Genomic DNA, 18,718 nt, shown 5'->3' with positions numbered 1-18,718 from the left:
TAACACATAGGCTACTCTTTATCGCAAAATTCCCACGGGAAAAGTTTTTAAGGTGAAGCGAAGCTCGCGGGACAGCTAGTGCGAAATAAATTTAATCCACATTACTTACTTCTAGAAAGAGGAACTATAAAAAAGCAAACACCTCTGTTTGAAGTACACTTAAGCATTATTTATTTATTCAATAGTTACAGTAGTTAATGCATAAAATTACCAATAGTATTTCTTAATTTAACAGAGCAAAGATCCACTGGTGATTTTTTTTCTTTGTTAAGAACATCAACATTTGCTCCAGATTTTAATAACAAAATGACCACTGCTTCTCTGTCTTCTTCGCAGGCCAAATGTCTGAAACCAAAACATAAATTTAATATTTAAAAATATACATATACCATACACGATAGCCATACCAAATTTGGAGCATGGGATGAATGAAATCAATGTATTTGTGTGCATTTAATGTAATGTATCTGACACCCATATTATGGGCTCTCCAGTTTGGGTCCGGTGGCTCAATTGTGTCCCCAATTCGTTAACTTTGCAACAAATACATAGAAAGGATTAGTATCTAACCATCGTATGTGTGTGTAAACTTACAAAGGAGTGGAGCCAGTGCAGTCGACCGGGTCCACTACAATGTTGGGACAAGACAACAGCAACTCCACAATGTTGGTGCGGCCTTGCGCTGCCGCCCGGTGCAGAGGAGTGGCTCCCAGGACATCCTTGTGGTTTATGTCCGCATCTGACTGTATTAATATGTTTGCAACCTGAAAGAGATAAATAAAGGATTAAAAATAACAATAAAAAAGTGATGACTGATTTCATTACTCAAATGTGAAAATGGAAGTGTTGCTTTAATTGAAGAAGGTAATGACTAATAAAAAATATAATAATCTTGGAGGCATGCAGGTAAACTTTACCTCTTTGTGCCCTTTGGAGCAAGCATACTGCAATGCTGACTGGCCTCGTGCAGTTTTGTGGTTCACATTGGCACCTTTACCAATGAGCAGTCGCACCGCCTCGAAGCGGCCCGCCGATGAGGCCAGAATGAGCGGGGTTGAGCTGGTGTCATCCACTGGATCGACAGGACTCCCTTGCTCTACCAGATACTCTACCAAGTGGTGATTTCCACCAAGCGCCGCCCAGTGAATTAAAAGCCGGCCATTCTGGAATATTATAAGAGTCAGAATCATTCATAGGTAAACAGAGCACGTATTTCATAATTATTTAGTAAGAAAAGTTACAAAAAAACTAACTTACCGGGTCGGCAGTTTTTACTAGTTCAACGTTTTCGTCAAGTTTTACTTTAACCTGGTTAAAGTCCCCCCGATACGCTGTATCATAAACTGTTCCAACAGACATATTGAGAGAATAAGTGGAAATACTTAAGTATTTACAATACAAACCACCCGCACCCGCACTTTAAAACTTTTGTTTTGATTTTTTGAACGAGACCGAATGAAATGAATTTAATTTTGACAAGTCATTCTGTAACCCGATAGTGATGTACTGATATCTCACTCAGTCATGAATATTCGATTATGACTTAGAATAAATTTATTGACATTAAAATAGTATGTATTTTACATTGTATTTCATGATTACTGAAAATAGTATGTATTTTCCTAACAAGTTCATGGTGCGCTCATATGTCGGGTGACCTTAGGCCATCTAGGCTAACCGCCCCAGCCGCACCTTAATGTCCATGTCTACCAATGTCTATGATTTTTTTCATTTATTATTTTATTTTGAAAACTCGCAGAGCCACGCCCGTAATAAACTTAAACGTAGTATTTACAAATCTACTACACTAGTATTCAACCCATACAAGTAAATAAACTAACCGCACTGGTATTTACATTATAACGCAGTGCGTGCTAAACATTATAAAATTTGTCTATGTCCAGAGAGTCTGTGAATTTTATTGAAAAAAAAGTATTATAATATTTCATTCACCAAATTTTTGTTTCATTCATTCATTCAATCATTCAATTTAGTCAACCCATGAGTTTACGCGACGTTTGTTTTGTTTAGGGTTTTTGTGTTATTTTTATTTCATGTTGATTTGGCTCTAAAACGGCCCAGATGCCTTAAAAAATAATAGTAAAACATAAACAGCAGCTAAAAAGTTCAAAATAGTCCCATTGTGGACTTGCCTGTGATACTTCAGCTCACCAATGGACGGAAAAATGACATCAAATTATTTTGATTATTATGATGGGAGCAGAATATTTTTATTCATATCTAATAGAATAGGAATTCCTATCGATTTGGTAAGTATAAACTATTCAGTAATTTATATTTGATGATACTTTATTTGAATTAGTCATGTTTTTGTAGGGCAACCTCTCACTGTCTTGCTACTATCACCCACATCATCTTATTATGATATCATTTTTGAGTAGAAAATTTGCGTTTATAATTTATAGAATCAGTAAATTTATAAATGATTAGGGATTCTGGTCTCATAATATGGCTAGTTTCAAATATGCCAAATTTATTTAAGTACCATTGTAACTCAGAAAAAATATCTCAGTATTTTCACTGTGAACACTCTGTCTTTTAGGTACTTATTTGTTCTAGTTTTGCTGGTTCGAATCCAGTTCATATATTTAATTATATATAAAAAAAACTGTTATATTCAATTACTTACATGTAGTACCTAAGAACAGAGACCATTTCATAATTTTGTTAAAAGTGTAAAGTATAATTATAAAAAATATGGTTTTTACCAATATACCTACTGTCTATTTTCACCAGTTTTAGAATCAGCTTCTTATGATACACATTTGGGATTTTCACATTAAATTACAACTTTTTATTTATGTTTTTACCCAAAATAGCATAATAGCTACACCAAAAACACTTTTCAGCAAAGTCTAGATGCTGCACATAAATGGCACATTTTTGACATAATATGTTATTCCTTCCATTAGGTGAATTTTTTAATAGCACAAATAGCTGCACTTTGCCTGGCGCGGCTGTTTCGGAAGCCGCTCCGGAGAGCCTCTCCAGAGTTCAGACATTCCATGTGCCTTGTCATTGGTCTCATAATGGGCTATTTCTGCTTTGGAAAGTAAGTTCATTTCATTCTTAGACTTTAGTGTTCTGTTTTATGCACTGTTTGTTTTGTGTCATTAGATTGCATGGTTTTTTTGAATGATGTATTCAGTTACTTTAGAACCTATCACATCAAGCATAATAAGTTAAGGCAGTTCTATCAGAGGTAAATATTTAACACATTAACAAAATACTGACTATATTAGGTAAGTACTTCAATGTCTTTAAAAAAATATGTAAACAAAGTTGATTCAGTTACCTACATATTTACCTCTAGTATATGTAGGTGACTGTTATAAAACTCTAATTGGCTGATAAAAGTTATCTCTTCTCTAACAGATTATCATTGTTTATTGAAGTAATAGAATAACCCTCTTCATCTTCTTATCTTGATAACAGGCTCAAGGGCTCAGCTTATAGTATTTTACTATAAAATCTCCACTTCACTGAAAGTCTCATGGATATTTCAATACAAAAGTCGCAACATCTAGAGTTCTAGAGTAATCTAGACCCTCACGAGATCTATATCCTGTAGGTATCTGGCAGAAAAATAGTCAGTCTTTTCGTTTTAGCGGGAAAGCAGGTGTTTAAATCTGCCTTTAATTTATTAAAGCCCTTATTTTTGTTAATACCTATACTTTAAAAAAAGACGTGCTTCTATGTAATCTACCTAGTCTTTTGTATCCTAGTTAAGTGTCTATGTAAAATTGTTAATTATTTCTTGGTGTACAAATAAAGAGTACTCTATCTATCCTAAAGTCATAAACATAATATCAGAATAAGTACCCGCTCATAGAGAAGTACTTATGTTCCTTGATTCCGCTTTTCGCAAGATATCCACCTGAATGCAGTTATCAGAACACAAGTGCTAACCTTGTTATGAAACTCATAACCTTCTGTCAGTTCATTCATTCTTTGCTCAGGCTATCAATTCACCATTGTATGCGGTTGTGGCTAATAAAATGTTTATACATGCGTCCTACCAATGTTACATCATCGCTGTATCTACGTAGGTACTTACAATATTATAGGTATCTCCTATCGATCTTTATCACTTGTAATTTCATCACCATCAGCCTATGCTATTGGTGGATAATTAACCCTCTCCCTTTCCTATTAAAATGCACCGAAAACTTAAAATTTTATTATTTACGTCTTATAAATATTTTGTATACATTAACCTTACAAGCGTGCTACTCGTAAATTGTCTCGTTATGTATATGTATTACCTAACCATTTAATATGCATGAAGGGACCCTGAGATGACCAAATCCATACCTTACATAACTATTAACATAAAATTACGTGTTCCAAACAGTTTGACCGCCTCTTCCCTTGACCCTAACAGTTCATTTTATGTACGGTGGCCTGAACCTAAAAGTATACAGGCGGAGTTTTAAAAATAGCGATCCTGATGATGAAGGGACCAGCTACATCTTATAAATCCGGGGACGTTTTTTGTGTGATGTGTGTAGCAGTGGTGTTTATGTGGATGTGCTTGAGCAGCATGTGAGCTTGAGATCGCTATTTTAAAAACTCTGCCTGTATACTTTTAGGCGCAGGCCACCGTACCTATAAGCACCGAATATCTATAAAGTACCACCGCACTCGAAGGTCCCATCTTCCAACTCTAAGGTAGTTATAAAAGGAAAAAAAAACTCATTTTATCCAAGAAGGAAAGCGATGGAACCTTTCAATCGTGCTGTCCTATAGTATACCTACAGAGATTATACCTAGCAACGCTTCGTTTATTCAACAAGACATTTGTTTTCAGGCAAGCCATACATTTATCAGTACTGCCGATGCTATGTTACACGTTACTGAAGACTGTCCATCATCGAAACATGGGAAAGTAAGTTACTTTTTTTATACCTTTTCGTCTCATCTCTTCAATCTGTACAGTTGTATAGATCTACTCCTCTTTCTGACGCGCGTCGCGTTGGTAACGTATACATATACAGGGTGTTTGCTTAGTCGATGTTTTCCTTTAAATGGGTTATAGGGGAGGTATTTGCAGTCATTTGAACCTTATTATTTCTTCGAAATGTTTAATTTCGGATCACATCAACATACCAATCATCCTGTATAAAATTACTTGAGTATATTAAAATCTCCTACACATTTCCTACACAAGCACCCTGTTAACACTAGTACTAGTACAAGGTGAACCGTTAGATCGTTTCTACGATGTTTTCCACCTGAGTGGCCTTATCCATTATCATAGTTTTACTTAGCCACCGCAATCGTCATTCGTACTAGTTGGTACCTGATACTTTTATTTTGTGAACTGGGTCAGCCTACAAACCGTAGTAACTAAAGACTGCAGAAAAAGAAAACAATGAAATTTTCAGTTTTCACTGAATTATAAAGAGAACCATCACAACTCACAACAAAATATTGAAGAAAATGTAGAGGGATAAGATAAGACCGAAGAAATCTACAAAATCTTCGGCTTGGTCAAAATCTACTTACAGATTGATCAAGATATGATGGAGAGCAGTAGTGATATTATTGTCTCACACTGTACTGTAGTATACCTACTGTACTGTCCTACTGCCAATCAACACCTAGCTATTCACGGTTCTGTGAAACGTTCAGTGGCTCGGCTACGTCCATCCAATCAATGGTTCGTAGAAAGCACAGTGTTTATAAAATTTCAATGATTAGTTTGATAAGCTCTATATTTTCCGAATAATCCGAAAACACAACTTTAAACATTCCACCTAACCTACTATGTTACGTTTGCGACAATTACGACCTACTTAACGTAAATATTTATTTAAATGTCTGGTAAAGGTAATAATAAAAGGTGTTTATTATTTTTAATTAACTGGTTAGCAACATTTCAGACTACACCGCAGTCACTGGTTATGCAACCTCGGTTCACTTTTACCATATTTCGCGACGGTGACCGAAAAATTAAACAACCTACTCTGTGTGCCTAGGTACTAAACATTAACATCTAGATTTGCATTACAAAGCTGCCATGATTGAATAGCATTACTAGAGCCATAACAACTTGAATACTCACTTAACTTTTATAGTCTAGGTAGTATATTTTTGTCTCGGTATGCTGAAAAGATTACTGTATCTCTAGAGTATCTACAGAAAATCATTGCTTTTGTGAATTTTGAGGAGCTTTATCTGTACCTACTTAGATATTACTTGCAGGGGATCTAAAGACAACTGTGCTGGCAATCTGTGAAACGAAATGACTATGCAAATGTGCATACGTACATAGGCGGCTATACAGAGTCTTTATACCACCTTATGCTACAAAGGTATAGGATAGGTTTTCGCTTGTATTGTAGAGTCATTGGTACTAATAGCTCCTAATAATGTATCATAAAGGCGCGTGAGTGATAGGTTAGCTGTTTCATTAGGACACAAGTGGCACGCTAGAGTTCGATGTTGAATTCATATTTCAATTGACATCCACTAGATACTTAACCACCTCGGCCAGCCAATATAATGAAGGTATTAGATAGCTCGACAAATAAAATATGATAAGCGCTTACTTTTTCAGTAAATAAGAGAATATAACTTGGTTAAATTTTTTATGTTTTAAGGACTTTGGTGAGATTTTTAAATCTTAAACCAAGCCACTTGACCGAGTTCTACCGATTATCAAAATAAACACATTTGTATATGAAATCATTTTCTATTTTCGGCCTATGCGGATTACGCCATTGGATGCCTCGAGCGAACGTATACATTTAACCCCCGATTAGGATCACTTATGCACACCAAGTTCTAGAGAAAATGGTAAATAATAAAAGTAAGCCAAAAATATATCACTCGTGCATCGTAAACAAATATTTCAAACAAGTTCACGCAATGCAATACCTACTGGGGGTAGCCCTCCAATGGCTCCAATCTTTATTCACACAATTCAAAGTTTCAGATAATCAATTGTCCGCAATCGGTATACATACGTTAGTGAAAGAAAGAAAGAAAATACATTTATTTCACACACACACGGAAACAACACAAAAAATAAATAATAAAACAAATAATAAAAAAGGCAAAGGAAAATGAGCAAGGGTGTTGCTTCCCGGTGCAGAAACGGGTTCTAGCTCAGCTTGGTGCTATGATAAACCATAGCGCTGGTTTTCAGCTAGAACCCTGGGTGAAGTCACGGACTGACTTGTCATAAAATATTATTCAAAAAAGTAAACAAATAAGAACATAGTTATAGATCCTACTTATACATCAATTATAAACTTATGATAGTGTAATCATAAAGTTGAATGATTAGTGTAGCAGTAGAGGGCTATATATGGAGGAATATGGCTAAAGATACGTGCAATTTTCTGCGGCCGGAACAAAAACTGTAGGCCTACTGATGATTTTGTTTTCGGTAGTTAGGTAAACGTTTTTAGTATGAATATTGGTTTCAGCAGGGTTTTGACTTGAACATACTGTAGCAAATCTTTCTTGCGTTTTGTAAGGCCTTAAAAACTATTTTCATTATGAATTTCGATATCATGTCGGTATTGATGCTTTTGTTTTTGTTTTCAAAACAGTTTTTTTAAGTATAATAATCGGTCAGCTGGCTTTACTTATAATTATACCAAATTTCTGGCGTTTTCTTTTGTATTCAAATTTGAGTGAAGAATAGGTACTTATGGCTTTATGCTCATGATTTTCTTATTATGAAATGTTGCTATTATAATTACTTTAGTGGTATTCATTTCACCTTAAAAATGCCAGTAGGAATAATTCAGGTATGTATACTTATACTTTACAATGACGTAGCGGATCTTTCTGGTGTTCAAGTTAAAGACGCATCCAAATATTCGGACCATATCCCAACACTCCATCCCGTACTCGTACTCAAAAAAATTGGTTCCTGTTACGGATTGTCTCACACAAATACGGTAGAGAAACTAGTCTATACGAAAAAAAATTGGTTTCGTAAACCCTACCTAGTATCGAGCCGACATCGTTTTGTGTACAAATATTGGGTTTTTTAATACCTCATAAGTCTGAGTCACCCCCATTCGCGCGTTTTTCTAGCATCTCGATTATTAGTTTACTCTGTCCTGAAGAGAAACTTTTTCATAGAAAAGAAATGCACATTTTTTTTAATTCATTAATTTCTTACGTGGGTTTGCTGTTTAAGACTATTTTTACAGAACTATGTTTTACTTCAATTTAATCCATAATTAGAACTATAATATAAACGCCCAAACATACACATTGTCTTTTTTTTATTCATTCAAGATATTTCTTAGCCACAATTGGCTCTCAGGTTATATAGTTGTGTTGACGAGGGTTTGATTAGTGTTGCTGGTAGGCCAGCCAGCCAAACAGCTCCCTTTAAAAAACTAACTGTAAATGAAATTGTAACAGTAGATAAGTTTGTTTTTTTACAAATGCGTCTATTATTCCAGCATAGTGCTGGCGGCGTCGATGCTGTACCTGTCCTGCTTGCACCTGCACCGCGAGATATACCACACGGCGGACTACTCGCTCGATATTACAGGTAAGCAGTTTTACCACAAAAATCTGCGACGGAAAATGTGTCAAAACAGTCGCAGACTTTTATAGTTATTCATCAACAGTCGATTGTCCCGCCAATAGAACGATACGTCACTTAATAGCGGAACAATCGACTGTTGATGAACCATTTAAATCTGACAATTTAGTATCTGAGATAAAAAAACAGATAATAGTGGGCAAGCTCGCGGAGCCCCACCGGCACCGCAAAGTATATAAGTATATCGCTTTTTAGTATTGGCTGTAACAAATCAAATCCGAAAGCAAAACAAACTCTTTGTTTTCACCCCTAAAAAAGTAAATGATGTAAATATCATGATGATGACATCGATAATTCGATATTTTTATGTCCGTTTTTTTATTATTATTCAGTCTGACATTTGACTTGTATAATGAAGGTGGTAATCGATTTAATTTTGGCCGATTTCCTGATATTTTAAGCAACACGATAAGTTTATGAGTATAAACATTTATGTATTATGTAGGACACAGGCACGCACGTCTTCTTGTGCTAAATATTAAAAACAACAACTTTAAAAAAATCTAAATAATGCACTGATTCACCTTCTATTGTTACTATTTCTTACAATCAATATCTAACATTTTCCTTATTGTTTTGTTTTTCTAGATTTTTACAAGGAACAATGACATAATCTTAATGCTTTAGATAATTTCATTACATTAGTCATCAGTTTCATCACTTACTGTCCTTGTACCCTATTCTTAGTAGGTCCGCGTTATCAAAGCTATAGTGAAATATAGCGGTTCTACCTTTTTTTGGCATAAGATTTATTTGCCTAATCTCGTACTGCATAGTAACGTTTGGTCAAAGTCTCGTTACGCCGAAAATCGTATGGCATAAATCTCGTTTAGTAAAAAGTTATTTCGCATTACATTGTTTAGCCTAATAATGGTATGGCCAAATCTTGAATAGCCTAATAATGCTATGGCATAGGTTTATTAGGTTTATACAAAGTAATAATATTCGTTTGGCTTTAACTTTGACGGAGCGTCTCCCTACATAGCGCAAACTGGTGCCTTGTATTGTTTCCGAGGTTTGGAAAACGCTCCGCTCCGCTTCGCTGCGCTCCGCTTTGGTTTTGATGAACATGTGCACCTAACACGCTCCTCCTCGCTTTGCTCGTCGTCGCACCTATTTTTAGGTTTCGATCTCATTGGGTTTGTAATAATTATTTTGGTCGTTAACTTTCGATTTTTTGATCATACAATATCGTGATTTTCGGGATGTAGGAGAAAAATACCACTATTTGTACATTTACTACATACCTACTTAATATATTATTTATTAAGATAACATTAGGAGAAACAAGATTAGGATACATAGGTATAGACGAACATAAATTTGAGCAAACGAAACTTAGGTGTTTAAAGATTGTGCCTAAAGAGTTTTAGACGAAACGAGCCTTATGCCACATAAGTCTTGGCAAAGTGATGGTTCGGCCAAAAAAGTTTAGACCATACGAGTTATGCGAAATGAGTTTTGGTCAATAAAGATTATGCGAGATGAGCGGAACCCAAATATAGCACCTATGCACTAAGAACTTACAATCGTTTTGGCATGGCCTGGACAATCCCTCATACCGTTGAATATTATCTTCAGCCATTACTAGAATAATATCATTTTAATAGTGCTATGGAAGATGCATCCATCACTTATGAATGTGATAAGATAACTGATAATTTAGTCAGAGGTAAATAACGAAAACGTCACCCACTTTGTAAGATTTCTAAATTGAAATAAAAGCTGATCCCCAATTCAGATTTAAAAAATCACTATTGCTTCATCCTGCTGTATATACCTAGATACCTACTAATCAAATGCTATTTGATGACTTCAACTCCCTATAACCCTACTCTATTCTTTCCAGGCCCGCTAATGGTGATAACCCAACGCGTGACATCCCTAGCGTACAGCTTACAGGACAGTCTGTCCCGCTCCGACTCCACCGCGACCTGCAACTCGCGGCAGGGCCAGCTGGTGACGCTGGAGGGTATACCCTCCCCGCTGGAGTACTTCGCGTATACGCTGGCCTTCCAGACGCTCATGTGTGGGCCGGTGGTGTTCTACTCCGACTATATACACTTTATAGAGGGGAGTGGTGATGATGTGAGTTGTTTTTGGTGTTTTTTTCGCGCGAGCTGAGTGTTTGAAGTGTTTTACGTAGTAATTGCGTGGTTAAAAGTAGCATATACTTAAGTGTCTTGTAGACTAGGTACTTTCATAGAATTCCAAGTTATCATTGGTTACAAACTGCATAATGATTCATAATTGTATCAATTCGGTTTTCGAACAATCCCCTTTCTTACATTTTATCTTGATTCATGATCAATCTATCAAACAAAGTGCATACAAAGTACCTACTTACATACAAACAAACCTATAAATTGGGATGATTCATCCACACTATTATATTCTTTACGACGCAATATAGGTACACAAAGAATTTCATGAACTGTACCAGTAATACAGCAGCATACCTAACTTGAAATCAAAATTCCACCCGGGTTATTACTTGAGAGCGCATAATATCAACTCGGTAATTTTCTTAATATAATAGGCATTGTAACTATAGGTAGGTATTTCATATATATTTTTACATATCGATTTTATTACCACTGCCGGAATAAATGTTTGCGTATGCCCTTATTATTTCCATTCGGAACATAACTTTTTATCGAACGATGTCGAAAGGTGGTCATGCAACGCACTAAAAAGCAAATTGCAAAGCGACCACGCTATTTGCAATAGCAATTTCTTTCATGTTTTCTCCATCAGAAAAGGTTTTATATTGAAAGAGACATCTTTATTTATCATTATTATTAATATGTACACACTGGATCGTGATTGGACATTAGGAAACGTCCCTAACCCTATCGCCTTTGCGCCAGCAAAATTTGAAATCACTGTCGATTTTGGTACAGCAATGCAACTTGTCTGTATCCCTCAATACAACATTACAAACACATGATACATATATTAACAACCACAAGGGCTCATCATACGACTGTTTCCTTTGGTTTTGACCTGAACCCGCAGCACCGAGGTCTTCAAGCGGGTTTCCAAGCCACGATGCCTTGTGCATATTCAGTACACAAGTAACGTTCAATAAATGTTTGTCCCAACAGTACAAGTCTATGGACAGCGGGCACAATAACTAATGTTCAATAAATGTTTGCCCCAACAGTGCAAGTCTGTTTAGGACACGAGTAACGTTCAATAAATGTTTGCCCCAACAGTGCAAGTCTGCGCAAGCGCAGGGCCCGTCCCCGCGGCGCGCCGTGCTGGTCAAGGTGGCGGGGTCGGTGGCCGCTGCGGCGCTGTACCTGTCGCTCGCCAACAAGTACCCGCTCACCGTGCTCAGAGGCAAGTGTACTAGAGACACCAGGGCTAGTAGCATGGGGCGCATTTAAGACGTGACAAGAGTTTTGCATCGCGCTCACTCACATCGCGCAGCCTCAAGAGCGAACGCGACGGAGAACTCTTGTCACGTCTTAATAGCGTCTTGTGCTACATGGCCAGGTGAACGATGGTTTAACAGTGCAAGTGTACTATAGACACCATGTGGATAGCTTGTGATGATTGCAGACTGACTCATGTTGCATTTATGGACGAATGATAATAGAGAAGAGAAGCGCGCCCAGCCCAGCTGCTGCAGTAGCCGAATAGCCGTCGAGGGGCATAGAGACAGCATGTCCAGGCCTCTTAAAAGTGCCAATAAACCCGGTCGTTGGCCTTCTTCACTATGGATAGACTACCTATCTCACAACAATTGATTTCCTGATTTTAGAGTTGGTCCTAAATTAAACGTTGCTCAGTAGTATTTTGGGTAGATCGATAAAATTCCACCTTGAACACAACTAACACTTGAACTAAACTCAACTATTAAATTTCCCATTTCCCTCCCCAGAGCTGACGGACCCAACCTCCGAGATCTCCCGCTCGTGGTCCGCCGTGTACCTGCTGTGGTACGCGTACCTGTCCACTCTGGTGGTCCGATGCAAGTACTACCACGCCTGGCTGCTGTCCGAGGCTATTTGTAACAATAGCGGAATGGGCTTCAATGGATACGCGAGCGATGGCAGTCCGAAGTGGGATAAGATGTCCAATATTGATGTGTTTGGGTTTGAGGTTAGTTGGTTTGTTTTTGATAAGATTGTGATGGCTGGCTAAGCGGTTAAACGTTAGGTATTGTTTCTTTATCATTGTGTGTACAGAGTAGTACACAATACGTAGTACTGGAACGGAGTAGGTTTTGTTTAGTGATGAAATACAGACAGGGTGGAAAGAAGGAACACCCACATATTCTCATACGCACTCAACCCGTAACTCATAACCGTTCCTTCGTTAATGGAGACCTTTGGACCCAAAAGCTATTTAATTTAAGTACAACTTTACTTACGTTGAATATTAGTTTAATCTTCAAAGTAGTTCAATTTTAGTAAATAAATAAATAATACTTTCCCCACCCCCAGTTCGCGCAAAACTTCCGCGCCGCGATCGCCAGCTGGAACAAGAACACGAACGCGTGGCTGCGCTGCGTGGCGTACACGCGCGGCGGCTCGTGGCGGACCGCGCGCGTGTACGCGTTATCTGCGGTCTGGCACGGGTTCCATCCGGGCTATTACCTGACGTTCCTGGCTGGGAGCACGTTCACTGTTGCCGCTAAGCGGGTGAGTTTTATTGCCATATTTGCCATAGGTGTAGGAGATATACTTGAGCTATCGCATTACAAAGTCGCGTACACGCGCGGCGGCTCGTGACGGACCGCGCGCGTGTACGCGCTGTCGGCCGTCTGGCACGGGTTCCACCCGGGTTATTACTTGACGTTCCTGGCTGGGAGCACGTTCACTGTTGCTGCTAAAAGGGTGAGTTATTGCCATGGCTGTAGGGGCTATAGTTGAGCTATTACGATACAAAGTTACCTCTAGCGAGGTTTATGTTCACGTTCCGAGGTGACTAAGAGCAAGAGAGAGTTTGTAATGGCTTAAGTTATAGTGCTTTTGATTTCTATTGTATTTCATAGTTGGCATATTTATTATCATATTGATGAAAGAATGACCCATTGTTGAGAAACCATCGATGCAGGCCATAGGAAATATGGTGACTTATTTCCTATGGCCTGTATCGATCTCTGTAACCGTAACCATTGTGTACCATCCTAATCCTAACTAATATTATAAATGCGAAAGTAACTGTGTCTGTCTGTCTGTTACTCTTTCACGCCAAAACTACTGAACGGATTTGAATGAAATTTGGTATACATACGGTCTAGACCCTGGGAAAGAATATAGGCTACTTTTTATCCCGGAATTCCCACGGGAAAACTTTTTAAGGCGAAGCGAAACGCGCGGGAACAGCTAGTATTACATAAATGACCTAACATTCAACCCCCCTCCCTCCCCCCAGGTCCGTCGCGTGATCCGCCCCCTCTTCCTGACCAGCCGGCCGCGCAAGCTGGTGTACGACGCGGCGTCGTTCCTCGCGACGCGCGTGGCCATGACCTACGCCACCGTGCCCTTCGTGCTGCTGCATCTGCAGCCCAGCCTCGCCTTCTACTCGTATGTATAGTAATAGTAGTAGTATATCGTTATTGTACATAAAAACATTCTAACTTATAAATAAAACACAATACAATACATATAGGTGGGCTTATCATGATATTCTAGTCTATGGCCTTATCGCTAAAAGCAGAATGTCTTCCAGGAAACCTTACGTTCTAGGAGAGTCTAGTCAAAGGAAAGATACCTGACCCCCTCAGAGTGACAATGTTCTTCTGGCCTGGCCTCTTTGTCTTTTTGGCCGTATTCAGAAATAACGTGTATCAGCGCCGATAGCTTTTCCTGTAGTTTTTTTTCCTTGGCTGAGCGCTGGGTTCGGCAGGAGTTTGAATAAGATAGGTAGCATTCTTTCTGTATACGACCTTACTGACGATTAATTCCAATACCTACTCATATTTATCTTCTTTATTTCTGTTAGGCTTACTGTACCCCATTTTCGTTTCCAGAAAACTGTACTACTCGCTGCATTTCCTCGCACTGGGCGCAATGCTCCTGCCAGCCAAGTCCCAGGGCGCCAGCACCCAGACGCATGAAGAAGAACCTTCCGAAGCCAAGGTAGAGCCGCCCCCAGCGACCAACGGTGAGCTCAACGGGAAAGTCAAAGCCTTCTAGTGTAGTCGCTGACAACGCCAACCGCCAAAATTGGCTCGAAAGAACGACTATGTTAGAATCAACACCTGATTCTGGCAGAGTTTTGTTGTTGCAAGTTAACTGTATTCGAATATTTTAATACGTATTTTGTGACTAATATTCACCAGGATATAATATTATGATGTAACCTACAAGTTAAGCGCGAAAGGCCTTCTGGGAGGCAGTAGCGCAGTCCCGAGCTTACCCAATTAAATAGGTAACTGTTTATAGTAGTAGGAACACTATGTGGACAGACTATTCGTTTTCTATTCCCGTTCCAAAACCCACAGTTATGTTAATGTAACGGTCGCCATTTACATAATATGTAATATTATCGTTTCTTAATCGACGATCGTAATATTTTGTGTGTTTTTAAATTCACCTGTACTTTATTCTTTATTGATTATTATTACAACGAGCTGTTTTAAATTATGAGTCTCAACAAAATAAAACTTTAATATAATATCTTTAATATAAATTAATTAATCCGATTAAATTTCGGTTTGTATTGTGTATAATTGGATTTACGTCCTAATGATGGCATCTTAATTTTTTTATCACTTACAGATAATACTTTGGCCGACTTACGTTCATCAATAAAAAAAGGGTAAAACTGATATATTTTTATAACATAGTCTTCCACCCTTGTAGAAAATTTAATTATGCCAATACATAGTATTACCACTTATTACTTACCAACTTTTACTTACTGTCTGATGCATTTACTTGCGTATTTCAGAAAATGTAAAATCATTGTATTTTTATCATTAGTAAGTATAGTTTACTTTTATAACTTAGCAGTATTTATTTGTATTGTTTATTTGTAAGTTTCGATAGTATTTTTTTATTAACTCATTTAACGTATGTTAGTAAACTTCTACCAGTGCTTTTAACGTATGTTTCTTTCGATATAGGTTTAAAATAGAAGAGCCATATTTGATAAAAAGAAGATAAAGAAGAGCATTAATACAATTTTATTGTCTTTTATATAAGCTTTTATTAGTTTATTCTATGATTTTTTCATAATAATCTCTAAATTAAAACTGGATGTAGCCTATACATATTTAAATTTTATTGTGTCATCTATTAATGATAAATAAAGGAATGATGAATATCTATAATAGCTTATTGAAATCTTTAGTTCTTTATTTCGTGAATTTATAAAAATCCATATCATAATACTATAGCAGGATATAAAAAAAAACTACTTGAAAATGTATACTTTATATGACATATACATACATATTTATAATGTGGTAAATATAAATTCATGTAACTCAACTATGATTATAATGATGTATGTTTTCTTCATGTAAACTTTAAAAATCACATATTGTGCGTGCCATTGCATTTCTTCAACTATTAACAGTACAAATTATTTTAAAACGGGACCCATTTATGTAGACTTTATCTGTAGATATGTAGGCTTTAGTGCTATCTAAAATGAGGCTATTTTCGGTTTATAGTAAATCTAAAAAGAGAGAAATTTACAAGACTTTACTGTAAACAGGGATAGATAAAACGGCACAAATCTAATGACGAAATAATCTGTGTACCTATGTATAACCTGTGTTAAATGTGTTGTGACGTTTACTTAGATATCGAATTAATATTTTAAACATACAAGTATTGTAACTACTGTCTGTTAATGCTACTTATACATTTACTATTAATATGTGACTAAATATTTAATCATTTCTAACACTTGCTGAATGTTTTATTATTGTAAGGATCTGCAAGTTAATTCATAATTCTCTGTATATCAGTATTCAACTACCGAGGTTACCTGAAATATGGACTCATATGAGTAGCTTCTCAACGTGGTAATTAAGAACCATTACTTGTTAAATTATTTATAAATGTTCTGTGCTCTACCTACCATATGCCACCACAGAATTCGTTACTATTTAAACTGACAAGATATTATTTTTGTTGTTTAGTATTATGAATTTTTATTCATTGTTGACTATCTTAGCTTGTAAGCTTCTTATTGACAAAACTTTTCATGTGCATCTTATCTTACCTTTGATAAAACCAAATATATTTTGTGTATTCATGTGTAATGGTGTCACCTTTTTTTTGTAATGTGACACTAAACATACCCAGCATTATGTAGAAGGTACCTCATGGTTGTCCTCATATCTATCTGAGGAGATTGTAGTTAAATCAATGAAAATGCTATTCTCTTAAATGCATGTTCACTGTCACTAAAAAAATATTTTTGTTAAATGTTTACCTCACAAAGGATGTGTGTTTTGTTTTAATATAACTTACATTACTATTATTTTTTCAATGAATCTGATGTCGGGTGGCTTATCAGATATTTTGTTTTGATGCCTCTTTTAGAGACTTTAATTAATATACAACGTAAAGATAGTTTTTACTAAAACAAATATAATATTTCTACATTGTACTTGTGTACTTTATTTACTCTATAATTATCATAAAAGTTTGTGTCTGAGAAAGTTCATGTAGATCCATATTAGCACAGTAAAATCACTGAAAGGATAATGAAGAATCTAGGTAGGTATGTGGCCGATATTGTAAGTTACCTCCAAAATAGTTATTCATTTGGCATGACATGGCAAATTGTATACAAAAATACAAAAAAAATATTCAGTTCTGAGATATTAAACAGGGTGTTGTTTATGATACTTAAACATAGGTTAACTAATTACATTAAATTATGATTCATTTACTTTGCTTCATCTTCAAAAAGAGTTGTCGCATGTGGCAGAGGGCTCCTGGTAAATCATTTGTATCCAACAGCTTTTTCTGCACTTCACTAAACGATTTTACCTTGGGTGTCATGTCTGTTACTGAAAAATAAAACTATCATTAGTAAACTTACAGTTGCATATTTAAATGTGGATAAAGCCAAACTGGATAAGTGTGGCACTAGACTTGCAACACCCTGTAGTGATTTTATACAGGGTGAAGAAACATTTAATGTACATAAGGCATAAGAGGTATGTCAGGAAGAGATCTCAACCTAATCCTCTGGGAGACATGAATGACTACATTTGTGTACAGAGTCCATTAGATGCTCCAACAGTTTTCTAGTATTGCACTCAGTCAGTAATTTGCTGTATTAAGCATGCCAGTTTAGTAACAGATGAACAGTTTGTCTATTAGTAATGGATCCTCATTCCAACAAAGACTGAAGATGTGATGACAGCAAAGACTGAAGACTTCACTTACATTCGTAATGCCCCGTCTTGGAGTCCCTGATAAGCCTGACTGAATAGTTATCAGTCTCTTTCTTAGATTCAGTAAAGAATTGAACAAATACACTCTGTTTATTGTCTGCTGTGGATTCTATGGTGTAGTAGATCTTTAAGAACTTTTTATAATACTTTTTGGCCGAAAGGAATGCTTCATGTGTTTCTTTGATCTCCTGGGAGAGTAATTTTCGATCTGTAATTGAACACAAACATTAGGTTAAAATTGATAGATTGTACACGTTTAGAGATTACATACTGGAGAAAGAGATAAGGGGCAGAGTATGGAATATAATAGCATCTAATTAGAGAATACACTGGTAACTATCTACCTTTTTTGTAACCTTCATACTGTTCTTGATTTTTTGTTAGCTCCTGTAATTTTGAATCAATATCTGATTTCAATTGTTTGTTTTTTTCAATAAGTGATTGCAAATCCACATCACAGTTAAATTTCTGATTTGGTTTTCTATTCGGTTGGTTACTTTGAAAACCAACATTTATAATTTTTACCAGTTGCTCAGTCGAGTTACTGACTTTTTCCTGAAATCGACTATATGATTCCTTTTCTGAGCCGTGGATATCGACACGGAAATCCCAGTTATTGTCGATTATTGTCATGTTTTAAACGTTTTTATGATAGTCGAATAATTCACAAACAAAACTACTAATCAACGCTCAAACAAATTCAAATCATAACAACAAACTTCATTTTTGTCCATAGACAA

The 18,718-nt window shown here is 36.6% G+C and overlaps 3 protein-coding genes across 4 annotated transcripts; 1 reads left to right on the top strand and 2 right to left on the bottom strand.

The window, feature by feature from the left end:
* Nucleotides 1–147: 147 nt before the first annotated feature.
* On the bottom strand, nt 148–1,453 carry LOC119691416 (26S proteasome non-ATPase regulatory subunit 10-like). The gene is made up of 4 exons (XM_038108695.2): nt 1,258–1,453; nt 918–1,163; nt 595–764; nt 148–345 (listed from the first exon to the last, which is right to left on the bottom strand). Exons 1-4 carry the CDS (start codon nt 1,357–1,359, stop codon nt 195–197), a joined length of 669 nt encoding a protein of 222 aa, XP_037964623.2. The 5' UTR covers nt 1,360–1,453; the 3' UTR covers nt 148–194.
* Nucleotides 1,454–1,982: 529 nt separating this feature from the next.
* Nucleotides 1,983–17,182, top strand: LOC105392454 (lysophospholipid acyltransferase 6). Of its 2 annotated transcripts, XM_048626710.1 has the most exons (11): nt 1,983–2,270; nt 2,934–3,073; nt 4,832–4,909; nt 8,454–8,545; nt 10,449–10,687; nt 11,818–11,944; nt 12,489–12,709; nt 13,054–13,251; nt 13,988–14,139; nt 14,586–14,719; nt 15,337–17,182. In XM_048626710.1, exons 1-11 carry the CDS (start codon nt 2,175–2,177, stop codon nt 15,378–15,380), a joined length of 1,521 nt encoding a protein of 506 aa, XP_048482667.1. In that variant the 5' UTR covers nt 1,983–2,174; the 3' UTR covers nt 15,381–17,182. The 2 variants fall into 2 exon arrangements, with proteins under 2 accessions (XP_048482667.1, XP_048482668.1); XM_048626711.1 differs by lacking the exon at nt 2,934–3,073.
* LOC105392441 lies at nt 17,168–18,703 on the bottom strand. Its single transcript, XM_011564064.3, has 3 exons — nt 18,323–18,703; nt 17,971–18,186; nt 17,168–17,588 (listed from the first exon to the last, which is right to left on the bottom strand). The coding sequence occupies exons 1-3, from the start codon at nt 18,609–18,611 to the stop codon at nt 17,461–17,463; spliced, it is 633 nt and encodes a 210-aa protein (XP_011562366.3). The 5' UTR covers nt 18,612–18,703; the 3' UTR covers nt 17,168–17,460.
* Nucleotides 18,704–18,718: the final 15 nt, after the last annotated feature.

The sequence above is a fragment of the Plutella xylostella genome, chromosome 17 (assembly GCF_932276165.1).
Source record: "Plutella xylostella chromosome 17, ilPluXylo3.1, whole genome shotgun sequence".
NCBI lineage: Eukaryota > Metazoa > Arthropoda > Insecta > Lepidoptera > Plutellidae > Plutella > Plutella xylostella.
This window is presented reverse-complemented; position numbering and strand designations above follow the sequence as displayed.